This window comes from Hippopotamus amphibius, chromosome 5 (assembly GCF_030028045.1).
Source record: "Hippopotamus amphibius kiboko isolate mHipAmp2 chromosome 5, mHipAmp2.hap2, whole genome shotgun sequence".
Lineage (NCBI taxonomy): Eukaryota > Metazoa > Chordata > Mammalia > Artiodactyla > Hippopotamidae > Hippopotamus > Hippopotamus amphibius.
In genome coordinates, this window is record NC_080190.1 from 76,504,810 (window position 1) to 76,525,057 (window position 20,248).

The following is a 20,248-nucleotide window of genomic DNA, read 5'->3' on the forward strand; positions in this document are numbered from 1 at the left end:
ACATCACGGAGTATGCGCCATGATCACACCAGCGTGATACATTCTCGTTACCAACCACTTTTATCTATCTGTCAAGGCAGATTTGGCAGGACTTGTATTTGCCAAAAGTCAAATCTGTTCACAATCTTATTTGTACTTTAATAATGTTGCATTTACTTTAAAATAGGCTGTGATTCAGAATAACATTGAAAATTTTAATGAATGCCTGAAGTTACTCTCTGTTAGTAGGTTTTTACAGTATCATACACCTTAATTCCTTTTTTGTTTCCCCCTATGGCGCAGTGCAGCTTACAGGATCTGAGTTCCCCAACCAGGGATTGAATCTGGGCCACAGCAGTGAAAGCCCGGAATCCTAACCACTAGGCAACCAGGGAACTCCCAGCACCTTAATTGTTAAGTACTGCTCTCAAAGGCACGTGTTTTTCTTAATCATGACCCCCATTAAGACAACCCTACACTTGCCTAGTTAAATGCCACTGTATTGACTTGTAAATTCTCAGTTCTCTCTGACTCTAATGAGGATTCAATCTCCCAATAATTTCAAATACTTGGGAATTTTTAAAAATTTTTCTATAGTCCCTGAGTTTATATCATAAAACATGCACTTCCCCAAAATGCCCTGCTTACTAAATGACAATGTTCCTAGCACATTTTTCCCACTGTATTCTCTACGATTAAAGGGGAAGGGAAGGGGGGGGAGGGAAGAAAGGGGAAGCGAAGGAGAGGAGGTAGAAGGAAGGGGGAGAAGGGTGGCAAAGGAGGAAGTGGCGTAGAGGGAAGAGACAAACACCAGACAGTCTTTTATCCAAAAGTACATTTCAAACACGCACTGCACAATGAGGTTATCATCGCTCTAAACTCATTCATGTTAACTGACTGCAAAGAGGACAGAGACTAAAAATTAATGAATCCACACAGGTGCAGTTCTTTTGAGACCAAGATGGACATTATCCAAGAGAAGTGACTGCTGAAGGATTCTGCCTGTTTTTCAATAGCAGTCATCATCCACCCATTGCCTTCTGAACACACAGTCTCCTTAGTTACTAACTCATGATATTTCCATACTAGATGGTGAGGTTTTTGGTTCCCAAGCTCAACCTTAAGAACAGCCAGGAGAACTTGTTAAATATATGGATTCCCAGTTCCACCCCAGACCCACCAAACCAGAATCTCTAGAGAAGAATCTTAAGTCTCTAAAGGATGGTAAATTCAGGGTGCTGGCTTTTCGCCTTTCTGCCAGGCAGGATCCTACCAGCACATCAACCACAGGAACCATACAGCTACTCATACAGCCGCTCTGATAAAGGAGTGATGATTTAAAAAATAAAGTCTGGACAGGACTACTGGAAGTTCATTTGAAAAACATAGGACTAAATCCAGTAAGGTAAAGAAAGGGACAGACTATGACAACAGGAGCCATGAAAAATGTTTGTCTAGGCTCAAATATTCAACCAATAAGCCTCATAAATCTAGAAAGTGAGATACAGCGCAAACACATGGCTGCACAGTCTCTTTGGTACACTAGGGATCATCTGTATATTCCAAACCTTCACATTACCATGGGATTTAGAATTGAATACTCAACCAAAACATGGCACAAGTCCCTAGATGCCTTTATATTCTTTGGTCTCTTGAGTAGTAACAGTTTGGAATGAAGACGGCTTAAAATTAAGACCACAAACTCTTTCCTCTACAATATTCAGAGTTAAGAAAGGATCAGATGAAACAGCAAGTAATTACCTTCTAAAGTTCCTCCTGCCATTTTCATTTTACTTTTACTAAATACAAATTGCAGTCAAACAAACTTTATCTCTGAATTAGACCATTTAGAAAATAATAGAGGAATACATGTATCAGGGATGTTGGCCAAGATCTGATTCAGCAGCTGTATGTTTAAGTAATAAGGGCAGCTCAAGTCAATTTCGAACAGTAATTTCCTCTGAGGAAAACTTTTCATTTTGTTCTTTCTTCCTTGAGCTCAAGCTCTCTCTTTTGGCACATTCTGTTCATCATACAGTATTAGGTCCATTTATAGCACTTCATAAATAATAAAAAACAAAATGATGTCTGTAAGACCTAGGCCTGGAGGGATCAATTCTTAGGCACAATTCCAAAGGTTAACTTTAACCATGTGGAAATTATGCTAAATGGCCTCAAATGTACTGCTGAGATAGTCTTATTTTCAAAGCAAAATGTATAATCACAAAATGTGGAATAGATCTGGCCATTCTGCATGGGTTAAATGTGTCAATGACTGGAAACTAAAGCATTATCCTAATCTACTCATTTCCGTGTTATCTAACCTCTCTAAAGTTATAACCACATTTTAAACTAAAAAAATGAATCAATTCTCCATTTCTCATGATGGGGGGGGAGGGTACTGTAGCATGGATAATGCCAAAGAATAAGCCATCCAAAATTATCTGGGATTGGTTTAATATTCATGTTTCCTTGGGGGTTTTCTTTAGGAACTGATCGAATTACATTTTTATTAAGCCAGTAATGAAGCTCATGTCATTCTTTAAGTAAAAATACCTGACAACAGGGAAAGAGGCTCCAGTTCATGTTCAAGTTCCAATTTACTCAAGTGGCCAGCCAGGGATTTTTTACAGCCACAAACAACCAAATAGGTAGCCCACTAATAGCAATTTCTCCTTCTGCATAATGAATATAAAACATCTCAGCACACTGAATTTTTTTTTTTTTTTTTTAGGATTTTGAACCTAGGCATTCTGGCTCCAAGCTTGTCAGCTTTATTAAGATTTAAATACAATAAAATTAATACTGTCTAGATTTGATTCATTTTGACAAACATATACAGTTGAGTAACCACTACTACAATCGTGTTATCTGTTAGAACAATTCCATCACCCAAAAAGTTTCCTTTGCCCCTTTGTAGTTAACTTCCTACCACATCCTCTCACCCCTAGCAAACACTGATCTGTTTAATACTACTATAACTTTCAACACACTGAAGATTGAGAATATATCCTCTAGCACTTGGCAAATGCAAGCTTTCTACAAAGTTGTGGAATTCCACTGGGAAATTCACCATTTAGCACATAACCTTCCCTTTTCTTGCCACTATGGTCACAAACAAGAAAGTAACAAGATCAGCCTTTCAGTAGGAATTCCAGTCCACTGAGGTCCAGTTAACAACATTCACAGCAAGAAATGTAAAATAATTTACATTCCATGTGACGAGTAGCTCTAATAAAATGAGATTAAAAGAAGGCAATCTGTACGAAAAGAAGCAAGGAAGTTGACCGATCTTGCAGTGTTTAGTATTATTAAGCAACAGAAGTCATAGGGAGAAGGGGCAGCAAACACAAAACTCAACGGCAACAGCAAAAGAGCTAGGACCACAGCAGATAATGCTTAGCTCGCCTGGTAGTTTTCCATCAGCCCCCCTAGTGACTACATGTGTTTTTAATGAAGTAGAACACAACAAAGTTCATGGACACTGAGGTTATACTTGAAAAAGAAAAACTATCCATGAAAGTATATACGGGCAGGTCACTTGAAAATACTATGTCATTTTGGAAGAAAACTAAGGGTCCTATATTTCCGTGTCTGACCACCCACGCCTTAGTGAGTGTCCTCTAGGTTAAAGCTGAGAAAAGGCCGGACAAGGGAAATGCTCAGCCTAAGAGAGCAATCCAGCGTGTTCTTGGCTGCGTGATAGACAAAGAAGTAGTCAAGAAAGGAAATCTAAGTTCCCATCGTGTTAGAAGGGAAAATAACCAGCTGTTAAATCTGGTACATAAACAAGAAGCCTAAAGTGTAAACAGTGGGAGTTTATGTGCTGAAAACATGTTATTACACGTGGAGAGAGATACCATGACTCATGGCCGCCAAACGAACAGTCACCCTTGAAATCCTAAGCTGCTACGACGTCTTCTATAATAACATTCCTATTACAACAAACTACTTTAAAACACTGTCCTGTCTTTGGATGCGAGGTTGTACATTACTGTTCACTACAATGATCCTCCCTAAATACTGCTATTTAACAAATACCTGGGGACAAATGTGATAAGGACCAAGGTTGATTTTTCTCCCCAGGAAACCTGCAGAAATTCTGCAGTCTCCATGTGCAAAACCACCCATTTCTCCACTTCTCAGGACTTACCTTTCTTGGATTTGGCACCAATCTTCAGTTTTGACGGCCAAGCAATCTGCGTATTTGTTTCCTCCATGATCTGTAGCAAAAATTAAGAGAAAAATATTGATCCAATTAAGAACTTGTATTTACAGATAAGATTTTTCCCCCAAAAAAACAATTATTTTCAAGTTCTTAGCCTCATGTTGATGCCACAAAATGATCTCCTTTTAAAACAATGCAAACAAACCAACCAACCAACCCTTGGGGAAAAAAAGAGATGCACTTTTATAAGCCTTTAATCTAATAGAAATATTCAAGTATATTTTGTTACTCCCAGCATTCCTCTCTGTGCTGCAGAATTTTAACAGAGACGAGACCAAAAAGTACATGAACAAGCAATTAACCCAACTTGTTGCCAAACCATCCGAGATGCTTGTGCTGAATAAAATTCCCCAAGACAATCGCCAACGGATTGCAACACACCAAACATGATCCTTGCAATACAAAACAATGTGGGTTAGGCCTTACTAAATGAAGATTTTTTTTTCGGGGGGGTGGGGGAGACTTGCTTTGGACACATTTGTGTTTCATTAAAACTGATGAAAATCCTCTAAATAGGACATCATGTTGTAAGGCTACGTTTCCCATCATCTTTCGCCTGGTCTAAAATGGCATTTCTGCCACAGTTCTTTCCCACTTACATGCAGCTAACACTGGCCAGAAGGACTTGAGACCCAAATGTGCTGAAGCCCAAGAACAAGTGATTCAGGCAACGTCTGCGGAGCAAAGGAAGTCAACAGTAAATGAGCGAAGGATGAGTAACCAAGAAATGCTCGTCCTTCATTCTTCTCCACTGTTGTCACATAAATTAGCCTAGATTAATGTCTGCTTTCATACCATGAGTATAAAATTCACGCAACAAACGAATAAAGCAAAGAACTGAACAAATTAGGCAAATGACAGCAACTACCACTTATTAATCACTAGAGCAAAACAATATTTTTTTCATATGGATTTAGAGATGACTGAATACATTAACAGTGAAGGCAATGAAACACATGAACAGTGAAAAGTACTGCCTAATTGACTATGCTCTGGGCACAAGGCTAAATGGTTAACATGTTAACATGCATCCTACTTCACTTAATCCCCTTTATCACAGCAGCAGAGGACTTGCAGCAGATGTTTCGGCCTGGCAGCCCACAGATGCATTCTCTCGATCCGCCATAAGGTTTTTTTTTAAATCTGAGCCAACATTTTTATATCTAGAAATCTCACATAGACATTCAGGTTTCTGTCTCTCTGGAAAACGTGGCAGATTTAGCACCTGAAGCCCACATTCCCACATGACAACACTTGCTTGGCACTGAGGACCAGATGCCCCCTTTAGTCGGGGTCAGGAGACCCTAGGCTGCCCCCCCAACCCCCACTGGGTCTCCCACAATGAGATCAGGAGCCACTTGCCATTCTCATCATGTGTCTGTATTAACTCACTTGCCATTTATCATGGTGTTTGCACTGCTGTTGTTGTCACAGAAATAGTTCCCTACGCCCGTGTCTCTAAAAACTGACAAACAAAAGTGAGGTCTTTAGAAAGTTGAGGGCCTGGCCTGGCCTGGCCCTGAAGGTGGATAAGTTTGTTACCCCAACTCACCAGACCTGGCCCCTGCCTCTTCTCCTCCCAAGTATGCTGTCCTTATTCATGTGTTTCATTGTCTTCTCCATGAAAATGCTTAGTTAACTCTAAATCCATATTTTTAGTTTTTATTGGAGTACAGTTGATTTACAATGTTGTTAGTTTCTGCTGCACAGCAAAGTGAATCAGTTATACACATATCCACTCTTTTTTCGATTCTTTTCCCATACAGGCCATTACAGAATATTGAGTAGAGTTCCCTTGCTATACAATAGGTCCTTATTAGTTACCTATGGAGAAAGACAAATATCGGATGATATCGCTTACATGTGGAATCTAAAAAAAAAAATGGTACAAATGAACTTATTTACAAAATAGGAATAGAGTCACAGATGTGAAAACACACGGTTACCAGGGCAGGGAAGGGGAGAGGAGGGATAAATTGGGAGATTGGGATTGACATATAAATCTGTACTTTAAAATAAACTTTTATTACCCTCCTCAACTTCCTTGACTGCAGCCATACTGCCTCCCCCAGAACAGGCCCAGCAGGCTCCCCTTCAGGGCCACACATTCACCCTCAAGGCCCCAGCCCCGCTCCCCCGCCCCCCACCCCCCACCCCTCTGCGTTCATTTTCCTCCTAACCTTTATCACAACCTGAAATTCTCTTATTTTCTGTGTTTACTTGGTTATGGTTTGTCTCTGCAAAATAAAAGTTCTCTACCCTGCACACAGCAAGCACAGATCTACTTGGGTAAATGAGTCTACATAACACCCTTAGGAAGTAGATTTCTTTATTCCTCAAACAGCTAGGAAGCAGCAGAGTGGGGATAAAAAACCCCAGACTGCTGACAAAGACTGTCCTTTTAACCACCATATTACACTGAATACAGGGCCTCTATCTTTTAATAATGTGTATATGTACATTTGAAAATACGCTTTAGGATTTATGCAGACTGACTGGTTTTAACCACCTGCAAATATTTGTCAAAAGCCTACTTAGGTGCCACAAGTGCCAGGACCCACTGCAATGAATAAGAAACAATTCCTGGTGTTCACGAGCTTGCAGTCAAGTCAGGGACACAGACAAAAAAGGCAACTGCGTGACAATGGGCCGGGTGCTGGCACAGGGCCAGCTCACAGGGCTGGCTCTGGCTCCTACCATGAAAGGTCAGGGTAGGGGAAAGGTTACTAATACAACCTACAAAGTCACTCAAGTCCTGAGAGCCAAGGAAGAGCAAATTTATGAGTTTGTCAGTCACTAAACGAGGGAAGGAAGACCCAATCAGGAGGGCTTTCTCATTGGTCACATTTTATCACCTATTACTTCGAAGTGACTAAAATTAGACTGAGCATTTTCCTCTAAGTTGGGTAAGGCACCCTAAGGATAAAATAAGAAACCAAGACCTTACTTAGATTAAGATCTTATTTATATATATAAATATATGTATAGTGAATTAACTAATTTGGCCATTTAACCCGGTAAATTATATCAGGTTTCATAATTATAAGGAAGCTTTATTATAATAAAGAAAGCTTCCTTGTCAAATACGGTTGTAAGACATAACTTTCTGAAATCTTAATCATTTGGAGAGCTTCCCAGAAATCACCCTGCATACGATCATCTCTTTTTATTAAAAACCAATAGATACTCCATAATAGAAAATAATTTGCCATAGAAAATATCCTCATAGCAGGTAACAGCCATCAAGCTGAAATGCCGTCTTTACACATACTCCCTCTAAAACTCATACCAGTCCAGTATCTCTATTGTGTAGTGAAGTGTTGGGGCCCCCAAAACTTACTTTCAACCTACCTACATCCACACCATCTTTGCGGGGAAGAGAGGATATCCTAAGCTTAGCACCCTTGACTCTAAAACCAGAGTGCTATCTTCTACACCACGTGATCTCCAAAGTCCTATGAACCGCAGTAAATGTCAAACTTCTCAGACAAAAAAAATTACTAGTTATTGGAATTTTTCACCTATGAGCTGACCTTTCCCATATGACTAGGAAAAAAGAAAAAGAAAGAAACTCCATTGAATGTTGCCAGCCAAGGTCAACCTCACAGGTCATTCACCAGGCTGCAGTCCCCACTCTCTGAACAGATGCCTTCTCAGCTATCTCTTTATTTACGCATCATTGTGTTGACTCTAGTCATGATTCAGGTGGCTCCAGAATCAAGGAGCAGCTCCGTCACTTTCTAGCTATCACGTTGGGCAAATTACTTTCACCAGCCTCACTCTTCTCCTCCGCACAATTAATGACTCATAGAGCTACTGTTGTACTTTGCTAAGAAAGTATGTGGAAAACCCCAAGCATGGAGCGCGGCACGTATTGAGGGCTCGCTCATACCCTTGTTGTGTTCATTCCATACTGAGGCCCTCCCGCCAGGCAACGCCCTAGATACTAGGGATGCAACAGCCAACACGACGGGGCTTCCCTCCAGGAGCTCGGGGTCTAGAGAGGAGAAGCCTAGTTAACCCACCATTAGGTACTGCGTGCCAAGCTTCAGAACGGGGCAGGGCAATGCGCGTGCCCTGAAGGGATCCTAGCCCAACTGCGTATCATCAAGGAAAGTCATCGCAAGGAAATGCCTGTTAACGCTGTAACCTAAAGGAGGAGAAAAAGTTGCCCAGCTGGGGAAAGAGGGGAGAAAGTGAGCAAGGCAGACGAGGAATGTGTGCGGAGAGTTCTAGAAGCGGATTCAGTGCAGCAGAGGTGCTTCGACGCCCCCCTCACACGCCCAGGGCGCGGACACGTCGCCGTCTTCTCCACCCTCCCACGGCCCTGCGCACGGGCATGCGCAACAGAGACGAAGTCACGCCGCAAACCAAAGTCGGCCAGGACCTGCGCCCGGCTACCGCTGCCTGCAGGTAAACCCTGAGAACCAGCAGGGTAACACCGCGCAGGGAGGGGCCGCTTTAAGGCAGGCAGACTCCCCATAGGAAGTTATCAATGAAGCTTTTCGAACCATCCTCTCCAGTGACCCCAAGTCAGTTCCCACAGCTCAGACACTGCACACTGTTCACTGGTTTTCACCTCAGCCAGTTACGGGAGCAGAGTAGCAGTAGAGCGCATGCTCAGGAGGAGGAGGAGGCAGAGGGGGAGAAGGGGAGGAGAAGAGGAGGAGAGGAGGAGGAGAGGAGGAGGAGGGGGAGAAAGAGAGGGGCAGGGGGAGGAGGAGGGGAGGGGAGGGGAAGGAGAAGAGGAGAGGGGAACGTGGAGAGGGGAAGGGGGAGATGAGGGGGGATGAGGGAGGGGGATGAGGGGGACGAGGGACAGGAGAGAAGGAGGAGGGGGAGAAGGAGGAGGGGGAGGAGGGAGAGGGGGAGGAGGTGGGTGGGGGAGGAAGCACAGTTCTCCACTGGAGGCTGCTCCAGGAACCCCAGGACTGAAGCTGAATTACTGGAACAGGGGGCTGACAAGCATGTCCCCTGGTAGAGGTAGGATAAGGGTGGGGGTCGGAATTCAGAGGCAGAAATTAGGGCACTAAGCAAGTCCGAGGCTCTGTCTCTAGCATGTTATGCTTAAAAAGATGTCCTAAATGGTCATCAAAACAGGTAGATATGGGAACTGGAAAAGGTGAGGTCAGGAAGCTTGTGGCTGAAATCAAAGAAGCCACAAAACCTCTAAGAAGAAAATGACTAACTTACTTCTCAAAAGAAAAAAAAATCCTAAAGTGAGTTAACAGCTAGCTTTTTTTTTTTTAACTCTTACTATGGCCCCTGTTTCCACCTTCACAAAACCAAAGCTCAAAGAACAAACTATTAATTTTGAATCATGTTCTATAGACATCAAATCACTCCTTAAATATTCTAAAGACTGGTTTTAACTCGTAATTCTGAATGCTGTAACCTTAACACAGCAGCTAATGAATGGAGGTCAGAGATAAAGCTAGGATTTCTCCTAGAGCCAAAAAAGAGCTAGAAAGCTTACAGGTGAATTCCACATGTTTTAAAAAAGATGTTCCACCAGGGCTACCAGATGACCCTGACCTAAGGGCTTACTTTCCTTTTCACAGAGGCCATGTCCCTGAGTTAACAAGAGCTTGGGTGTGGACACAAGTGATGTCAAAGTCGCTGAGTAGACTGGATGTGGATGTAACAAGTTCCTAGTGCATCTAAAGGGGCAGCATGTTCGGAAAGGAGATGAGCAGGAGCGACTATCACAGGAGCTGCGGGCAATCTCTCACCATCTTCACAAAATCTGGGCAGGTTTAACAGAGAACCGTGAGAATTAAACTGACATTTCTTTTAAAAAAGCATGGAAATAGGAACACTGGAGCAATTCATTCTGTGGATCTTATAATGCATGAAAACACTGACACCTTTTCAAGAGGATAATACACATTTCTACAATCTAATTAATTCCTACAAAACTTCACAAAGAAATCAATTCCCAGAAACCCATGATATGTCCTAATTCTTAAGCAAATCACGATGATGTCCAAAAACTTCAGTTTGCATTCAAGGAATAATTCAATTAAGTAGCTAACTCTGCCCAACCCCTCTCCAAAAAAAATAAGTTATGTCCCCCAACTGTGTGAAATTTGAACTGAAAGTTGGGAAACATGCTTAAAATGACTACTGCTTCCTTGTGAAACTAAATCTATAAATCCCCTGATGTCATTTAAGCTAGGACTGCCTAGGTATGCAAGCCACAAAACCTCTGAGAAGAAAATGACTATTGTCTGTCTTGGAAAAAAAGAATCCTAAAGTGAGTTCCAGCTAGGTTTTTTTTTTCCCCCTAAATTTTATTATTGTTCTGGTTTCCACCTTCACAAAATCAAAGCTCAAAGAACAAATATCTGATGTTGAGTCATTTTCAATAAACATTAAATGACACCTTGAATATCTTAAAGACTTGTTCTAATGCATAATTCTGGATGCTGTATGGTTCTGCCATCTCGAATAGATCCGTGTCAACTTCTGGACAGACTCACTCTCAAGAATCTCTTCTCAATCCTACCAACTTCTGCTAGGTTTCTTTAGCCGCTCTCTTACAACAGGCAGCAATTCCGTATGTCATAAGGAGAGAGGAGATTTTGGAGGAGTCCATCTAAAAATATAACTATCTGAAAAATAACTTAAACTTCTATTGTTAGACTTACTGTACGCATTACTTATAGGGGATTAATCATTAAAATGTCACTTAATTCTTACGCTAAGCTCAGATATAATGAACTGCAAATATTTATAGTAACAAAAGTATTTGACCTAAGAATACCAATTTTGAAATATATGAAGCAATTAAAATTAAGATTGTGGATATTAGAAAGAATACCTATTTCTATAGTTTATCTTTAAAGGTTACTTCATCATGAAAAATCTGATGATGATAGAATGCTATGGATAGGTAACAGCTTTGGAAACTAAAGAGCCATCTTAACATTCTAATTCATATTTGCTTTTCATTAACAGGGAGTAGTTTCCCTGATCAGAGAGTAATAACACTGCTTCTTATATTAAAAAGGTACCTAAAAAAAAAAAAAGGTACCTAATAAACATGGAATCATATATTTTAGTTTTAGTTTCTGTGGACTAAGGGAGGGAAAGAAGGAAAGGAGAGTAATGTTTATATAAGCTGACATATGGAAGTTTTTTTTTTTTTGGATTAGAAGAAATTTCTATCAGCTATTGAAAAAATTTCATCACAGATTTACATGGAATCATTTACATAATTTCACTTTCTTTAAATAACTTGCCAAAATTAGAATAAAATAAACAAGCACAACCTAATCAAATTCTACATGTAGTTTCATCCATGATAAAAATAATTTCCATTTATATTCTTCAATGCTTGAGTCACAGTAGATTTTTTTCCATCTCCAACAAATTCCAGATTAGCACATGTGTAAAGAGAACATATCTATATGAATGTTCACTATAGTACACATTCTGAAAGTTTTCAGCAATTATAGGATAATATCTTACAGATGAAGAAAATCTTTGCCAAACCAACAACATTCTACTAATGTGCTCCTCTCACCAAATTCTTCAATCCAGACGTAAAGTTAAAAATCCACAGGTAAGTAATCAGCATCTCAGATCAACCCAAGACAAGTCCATTTATGCTGACTTCACTTGAAATATTTATTCTCGGACCAGGAAAAGAAGGCTTGACATTAATACTCTAAACTACTGAAAATTCATCATTCAAAGTGCTACCAGCTGGGCGCCATCTGCAGCCTGCTTCTCCAAGAGCCCAACTCTTGTGTGCCCTATTTTCCTCGTATCAATAGAGAAATAAGGTCTATCTTCATGAAGGAGTCTGTTTCAAGTTACTTCACGTACTAATGGATTACAAGTCAATTTGCTGAACGTCACCATGAAGGGATCAAAGTAAGAAAAGAACAACTAGAAGACACTGAAAAGTGGAGATGAAAAAGTAGTGAACTTCTCACACGAGGGGGTGTCCAAAAGCTAAGGATACTGATTTTGCTGAGACATGAGGGGCCTCTGTTATATTTCATTTTAAATCCAAGAAATGCATCTCAATGATTCAGTTATTCATCATTGCCAGAACAACTGCTCACATTTGCTGATGTTCACATACACTTCCCATGTACTCACAATAATCCTGTAAATCAGGTATGTGAATCCTTTTTTTTTTTTTTTTAACAGATGAAGAAATCAGGATTCAAAGAGGTTAAGCAGCAGCTAGGCATGTGGCAAGGCCCGGCTAGATGGTAAGTCACATGACTCCCCAGGCAAGGGCAATTTCTGCCTCACCTGGCTCCTGAAGGAAGGGAAGGCACCACAAACTCATGGCGAGGTCACTCTCAGAACTCTGCTATGAACACGCAAGTGCTCACCCACAGCAGAGTGGCCACCCCTAACATTCTGATTAACTCACGACCGAGTGACCCACAGATGGACTCAGAATGGTTCAATCCTGGGAAGAATCCCTACCCCACGCACGTATGGAGAATGTAGGAAGCATTTTGGTTGTCAAAGTGACATAAAAGAGGGCCACACTCGCAATCAATGGCCAGCACTACAGATGCTGAACTTCCCACAAAGGGCAGGAAAATCCACTCGAGATATCCAGAGAGACGGTCCTGGCTTTGCACAGTTTCAATACGCATGGATTTTAGTTACCACACCTCAGTTCAACACCATCAATTTCCCAACTATATTCCAGTTACCAAAGTCTATTACTTGTGATTGTGAGTAACTGCATCAAGTAAATTCCACTGCCAGCTCTTCAGTACACAGATCACTTCACATGTAACAGACGCTCATCTTGATCAGTGCTCAATCACGCTGCCTCTTCCCAAGTCTGTCTGTGGTTACTCACGGGACATCTGTAAGCAGTTCATGCACAGGGAGCAAAGCAAGGAATTGTCCCGACTTCCTGTCTTCCAGTGACAAAACCAAGTGACGTGAAAATGGATAACCCACAGCGAAAACTGCCCAACGAAGATGAAAGTGCAGCAAAGAAACAAAAAATATACTCCTGGAATTGGAATTGGAATCTGATGTCAATGGGTGTAGAATCAATGGCTGACAGTGGGAAAAACGACACTGCCGCTGTGTGTGAGACTCTGAATACAAAGCCAGAGGAACGCAGTAAAGACAAACGTATCGACATTAAAAAATGAAAGCTGTAGTGACAAAAAGGGTGAAGATGTCCCAGGGAAGGTGAGGCCAGCCCAATAACTCACATTAAAAAAAATTCACAGCTTGGAAAGTACAAAAGATGAAATGTTAGAATTGGATCCAGGCTTATGATTATGACAATTCAAGGCATAGAAAAGATGCTCTGTCCAAACTGTAAGGTATCCAACAAAAGGAAAGCCAGCGCTGTTGCAACTTAAGTTTTTTTTTTTTTACAAAGAAATGAAACACAATTCTCAATATTTCTAATGTTAAAATAGTGTTCTGAATAAGTATTAATTTATTTTTTCATTTTCCTATACATTTATGACTGATAGGAAGAGGTTTTTTTAATATTTTGACAAAAAAAATTTAAAGGTTGCAGATCATTCCATTTTCCCATTGATTACTAAAAGGACTTCGCACAGTTTCACCTGCAAGGTCATTTTTAGGGTCCCACATCACTATGCAAGGTGAAGACTACCTTTTATGCCCCAATGAAAATCACTGATAAGGGGTTTCAAATTGTTCACACTGTAGGCAGGTTTAGCTCATTTATTTCAGGAAGTTCAAAGAACTCTTACTTATCAATCAAAACCTAGCTCAAATGTGCCCTCCACTGTGAAAACTCCTCCAGCTTTCCCAAGCAGAAGTCAGCTCTCCCTCCCCCTCCTCATTCTCACGTTGCTGTGGCAACATTATAGTGCTTCTTTCTCTGCTTAGGTTACCAATCCCACCAATGAGGTGGGCTCCTGGTGACCAACAACTGTATCTTGTTCTTTTTTTTTTTTTTGCACTCTAGGTAATTTTTAAAATTTATTTTTTATTGGACTCCCTAGGTGGTGCAGTGGTTAAGAATCCACCTGCCAATGCAGGGGACACAGGTTCAATCTCGGATACCACATGCCACGGAGCAACTAAGCCCGTGCGCCACAACTATTGAGCCTGTGCTCTAGAGCCCATGAGCCACAACTATTGAGCCCATGTGCCTCAACTACTGAAGCCCACACCCCTAAAGCCCGTGCTCCACAACAAGAGAAGCCACCACAATGAGGAGCCTGCACACCACAATGAAAAGTAGCCCCCACTTGCTGCAACTAGAGAAAGCCCATGTACAGCAATGAAGACCCAACACAGCCAATAAACAAACTTTTTTAAAAAAATTCACATCAAAGTGACTCAGTTATACACATATATACATTCATTTTCATATTCTTTTCCATTATGGTTTATCACAGGATATTGAATACAGTTCCCTTGCACAGCAGGACCTTACTGTTTATCCATCCTATATATACCAGTTTGCATCTGCTAATCCCAAACTCCCAATCCATCCCTCCCCCTTGGCAACCACCAGTCTGTTCTCTATGTCCCTGGTTTTGTTTCTGTTTTGTAGATGGGTTCGTGTCATATTTTAGACTCTACATATAAGTGATATCATATGGTATTAGGATCTCAATAAGCACTGGTAAAGTAATTAGCAGTGATAAGGAAGAGATCACAAAGGAGAAAGGAAACTTTCCCTTTACATAAGACTTCCCAACTACACAGCACACGGTATAGCACAGAGTACAGCAGACAGTACAAAACCCTCCTTTACCCCATCCAAAGCATGGTATTTTTTAGGAGTATTCTCATCAGAATAAATGAACTGAGTGAATATTCATTAAATGAAATTAAATTATAAATCACTGACAGAATTTATTCTTCCAGGGTATATCTGCATTATAATACAGAAAAAATTCTCCAACCAAAATGTCTGAAGTCAAGAGGTAAATACATGAGTGGCAAGTTGGGCCAAGTAGAGGCTGTGGAAAGCGGGAAGCCTAAGTTCTGTCATTTCTGTTCCAGCCCATGGTTGGCACAGGCTTGGGGGAACGGGGCAAGCCCACTCATTTTAAAAGACAAGCCAGATTTTCATGTTAAATATGATTTCTAAATGTTAAATCTGATTTCTAAGTAATTTTACATTATATCATTAATGTAAAAAACACTTTGTGGGTAAAAAAAAGAAAAAAAAAAAGCATGATTCCCACTTCTTGATCTGTGCTCCAAACCAAAGAGAACCTTCATGGGGTATGAGTGGGTTATTCCTGATGACCTATAATGTTAGTGAAAAACAGGTTTTTTGGTTCCCCTGAGATATAAGGATCTGTGATTCTTAAGGCTATTTCATTCTCCAAGTATCACTTTATTATAATTCCTCAGAAAGATTAACCAGATCTCTAACTGTCATCATGAGTAGCTATGAAGAGATTTATTAAACTTGAACTATCAGAGTGTAACTTTTTGTTAAAAATATACATATTTATTTCAATTTTCAGATGCTTCATAGAGTGTAACAGTATATAAATTAGAGGTGAAATGTAATACTATTGATATCTTTAACAAAATCACATTACCAAGCTTTGATTGTTAACTTTCTAGCCTCTGATTTTTCATATGCCTAGTTACTCCAGTTCTATGAATCAACTTATGTGCTTTTTTAGGCAGTACATTTTACCACCCAGCTCATCTTAATCTTCTCAAAGTCAACAACCTTACTTAGCTCAGTAATCCCCAGTGGCATTGATGCTGGTGAGGATAACAGATCAGCACCACAGCAGGTCTATAATGGCATCCCTGAGATATCAAAAAGAGATAAAATTTCACGCAGGCTATGCTACTGCAACAACTCCAAATGGAGTGTGTTCAGTAGAGGAACACAACAAAACTTGATTTCTCTCTCATGTTAAATGGCCTGCGTGAGTCGGCAAGGGGCTTGGCTCTTCACACGCAGAGACCCAAGCTAAATAGAAGCCCTTCCATTTTATAGTCACCCATCTGGAATCCATGACCTCCTCAGTCTCCCTTTGGGAGAAAAACAGGAAGAATCCTGCATCAATCTTTTACTGCCTTGGCCTAGAAAAGAAACACACTACCTCCCGCGCAGCCCACTGGCCATATACATACACATCTCTGCCAACTCAAAGGGATCTGGGACATGCAGGGGGCAATTAGAATGTGTGGTGGGCATTACTGCCTCTGCCAGATAGTTCTTTAAAAGCTTCAACATCAGTTAGTCGAAGAATTTATTCCAAAGTAAAACCTCCCTCTGCTCTTTCTTTTCAGAATCCAGACTCATACACACAGCCTTTTAAGCTATCTCCACCTGGATATTTCACTAGCTCCTTAGACATGCTTAACCTGAACACCATCTTCTCTGTGCAGCCTGATATTGTATGTTGTCCACCCAGGATCCAGAAATTAACCCAATTACCTAAGAGTGATGCCACTCTCATTGAGAGGGGTTAGTTTAAAAACAGGTATGTTAAAACTCAGCAACAACAACAAAAAAACTTCATCCAAAACTGGGCAAAGAACTTGAAGAGACATTTCTCCAACAAAGATATATAAATGGCCAATAAGCACATGGAAAGATGCCCAACATCATTGATCATTAGGGAAACACAAATCAAAAGTATAATGAGATACCACCTCATAACCATCAAGATAGCTACTATCAAAAAAACAAGAAACACAGCAAGTAAGAAGTGTTGGCAAGGATGTGGATAAAAGGAAACCCTCATGCACTATTGGTGAGAATGTAAAATGGGACAGTTGCTGTGGCAAACACTATGGCAGTTCCTCAAAAAAGTAAAAATAGAATTAACCTATGATTTCGCATTTCTGGGTATATATTCAAAACAACTGAAATCAGGGTCTCAAAGAGATATTTGTACAACTATCAACCATGTTCACAGCAGCACTATTCAACGTAGCTAAAATGTGGAAGCAGCCCAAGTGTCCATCATTGAATGAATGGATAAGCAAAATGTGGTTTATACATACAATGGAATATTATCCAGTCTTAAAAAGGAAAGAAATTCTAACATATGCTACAACATGGACAAACCTTGAGGACATAATGCTAGGTGAAATAAGCCAGACACAAAAATACAAATACTGTGTGATTCCATTCATATGAGAAAACTAGAGAGTCAAAATCAGAGAGATACAAAGTAGAATGGTGGCTTCCAGGGGCTGTGGGGAGAAAGCAATGGGGAGTTACTGTTTCAGTTGTACAAGATGCAAAGAACTGTGGACATGGATGGTGGTGATGGCTGAACAACATTAATGAATGTATTTAATACTACTGAATGGTACAATTAAAAATGGTTAAAAATGAAGTGATGTTGTGAAAAAATAAAATAAATTAAAAAAAAAATGATGTCAGCATCACAGTGGCATGAGACGCTCCCTTTGTCTCTCCCCTTTAATCTACAACTAGTAAAACATCCATAACTCAACTCTGCCCAATACACCAGGATGCCAGAGACTTCCACACATCTGTACACCTAAAGGTGTGTGGACTGGAACACATGGAGGAGGTGGAACCAGGGGAACAGTAGAGGCAATGACCATGATCCTGGCGCCCCAGCCGTGGTAGCTGAGCCTGCAATCCCAAAGAACCCAGTAGCAGGAGGGGAAGCAGGGTACATGGCTCTGGCCTCCCAGCTGCAACAGCACCCACAGCCAGGGAACTGGGTGGCGGCAGCAGCCACAGCAGTAGCAGCAGGACGTGCAACCCTGGTTCTTCCAGCTGCTGCAGTGCCCATGTCTCCAGCCTCCCTCCCACTCACAGCAACAGTGCCCATGAACCCAACAAGCCTGGATGTAGCAGAGGCGCCCAACTCACCTCCCCATCCTTCCTACTTGCCCTGCCACAGCAACTGCCTGCAACCCAGGCGACCCCAGACATGGTGGTGGCACCCACCATCCCAGTGTTCCCAGCAGTGACACTAGCAGCAGCAAGGCACCAGCAACCCCAGAGGCACAAGCAGTGACAATGAGGGCACCAGGAAACACATCTGACAGAGAGGCAGTGGAGGATGGAAAGTGCCAATTCTCAAATATAGCCAGAGGCAGCTCAGGTAAGAGAAAAATCCAAAACTTGTAATATAGCACCACCTACTGAAAAACAAAAGAAAAGCCCCTAATTACCAAACTGTTGAAGTGTTAGAATCAAATGAAAATAAGCTTTACCTAAAGAAAAAAGGTGTTTGCTACTTCAAAAGTGCCAGCAGAGGAACAACTCACCACATACCATGAGAAACCATGGCAACATAGTATCTCACACACACACACACACAAAATGACAATTTTTCAGAAATCAAACCTAAAGTCATAGAATACTGCAATCTAAATGACAGACAATTCAAAGTAGCTGTCATGAAGAAACTCAATGAGCTATAAGAAAACTCAAAGGCAGTTCACTGAGCTCAGGAATAAAATTAATGAACAGAAACAATACTTTGCCAAAGAGATTGAAACTCTAAAATTTTAAGGAACCAAACAGAAATCCTGGAGCTGAAGAACTCAATAAATGAGATTTTTTTTAATGCATTAGAAAGCACTGGAGGGACTTCCCTGGTTGTCCAGTGGTTAAGACGCTGCACTTTTACTGCAGAGGGCATGGGTTCAATCCTGGTCGGGAAACTAAGATCTCACGTGCACGTGACACAGTCAAAAAAAAAAGAAAGCACTGGAAACAGAACAGATGATACAAGACACAGAATTAGTGAACTTGAATATAGAAATCTAGAAATGACTCAGGAGAGAGAGCTATGATTTTTTAAAATAAGGAAATTCTAAGTAAATTATCCATTAGAAAGGGCAAGACATGTTCGAAAGGCAAAACAAGGATAATGGGTATGCCAGAAGAAGAGAGGGAGAAGGGAGCAAAGAGTTTATTTAAGGAAATAATAGCTGAGAATTAAATTCCCAAACCTGGGGAAGAAAATGGATATGAAATCAATAAAGCCAAAAGGATATCTAAATCTGTTGAGCAAAAAAGACCTTCACCAAGAAACATTATATTAAAACTGTCAAAAGTTAATGACAAAGAACGAATTTTAAAGGCAGCTGGGAAAGAAAAAGACAGTAACCTACAAAGAATCCCCATTAGGCTATCAGCAGATTTCTCATCAGAAACTCTAAAAGCCAAGACAGAGTAGAATGACACACTCAAAATACTCAAAGATAAAATACTGTCAGCCAAGAATACTCTATCCAGGAAAGTTATCCTTCAGATTTTTAGGAGAAATAAAGGCTTTCTCACTAAACATACTTTGAGGAAATTCATTACCACTAAACTTGCCTTACGAGAAATGTTGAAAGTAGCTCTTCTACCTGAAATAAAAAGCCAAAAGTGTATAAAACTGAGAAAGGTGATAACCAGACAGGAAAAATCAGAAAAATTCAACTCTATATCAGAGTAGGTTGTTAAACACTTAATTACAACACAAAGGTTAAAGGAGAAAAAGGAGTTAAAAAAAAAAAACTAAAGCTACTCAATTTGGTAACAAACAACATAAAAAGGGGTAACTTGTGACAACAAAAACATAAAAGGGGAAAAGGAAAAGAAAAGAACTGGTAGAGGCAAATAAAGATAAGATGCTGTCAGCATAAAAAGGACTATTTTAGCTTTGAGACATTTTGTACAAATCTCACAGTAACCACAAAAATAAATCTACAGCAGAGACATGAAACATAAAAGAGAAAACTGAGAAAAACATTACAGAAAACTGCCAAACTAGAATGGCAGACAGAAACACAAGGAAAAAGAAAAAAAGGAGAAACAGAGCAACCAGAAAACAAAAGATAAAATGGCAGTACTAAGTCCTTATTTATCAATAATCACCCTAAATGTAAACTGTTTGAATTCACCAATACAAAGACATAAAGTGACTGGATAGATGAAAAACAACACCCAACTATACACTGCCCCAGGAGAAACACCTAGGCTCTAAACAGAAACATAAGCTCAAAGCAATGAGATGAAAGATGATATTCCAACCAAATGGCAGCCAAAAGAAAGAGAGCAGAATCATATTCATATCAGATAAAATAGACTTCAAGCCA

The 20,248-nt window shown here is 40.5% G+C and overlaps 1 protein-coding gene across 4 annotated transcripts in view; it reads right to left on the reverse strand.

Annotated features, from left to right (window-relative positions):
* BICC1 (BicC family RNA binding protein 1) overlaps positions 1-20,248 on the reverse strand; it is a 309,108-nt gene that overhangs the window by 123,004 nt on the left and 165,856 nt on the right. For all 4 annotated transcript variants that reach the window (XR_009053881.1, XM_057736127.1, XM_057736126.1 and 1 more), the window contains exon 3: positions 4,133-4,202. Coding sequence is in view for 3 of the 4 variants with exons in the window: in XM_057736127.1 (XP_057592110.1) it covers positions 4,133-4,202 (70 nt within the window). In the remaining variant the exon portion in view is untranslated. The remainder of the gene's footprint in view (positions 1-4,132; positions 4,203-20,248) is intronic.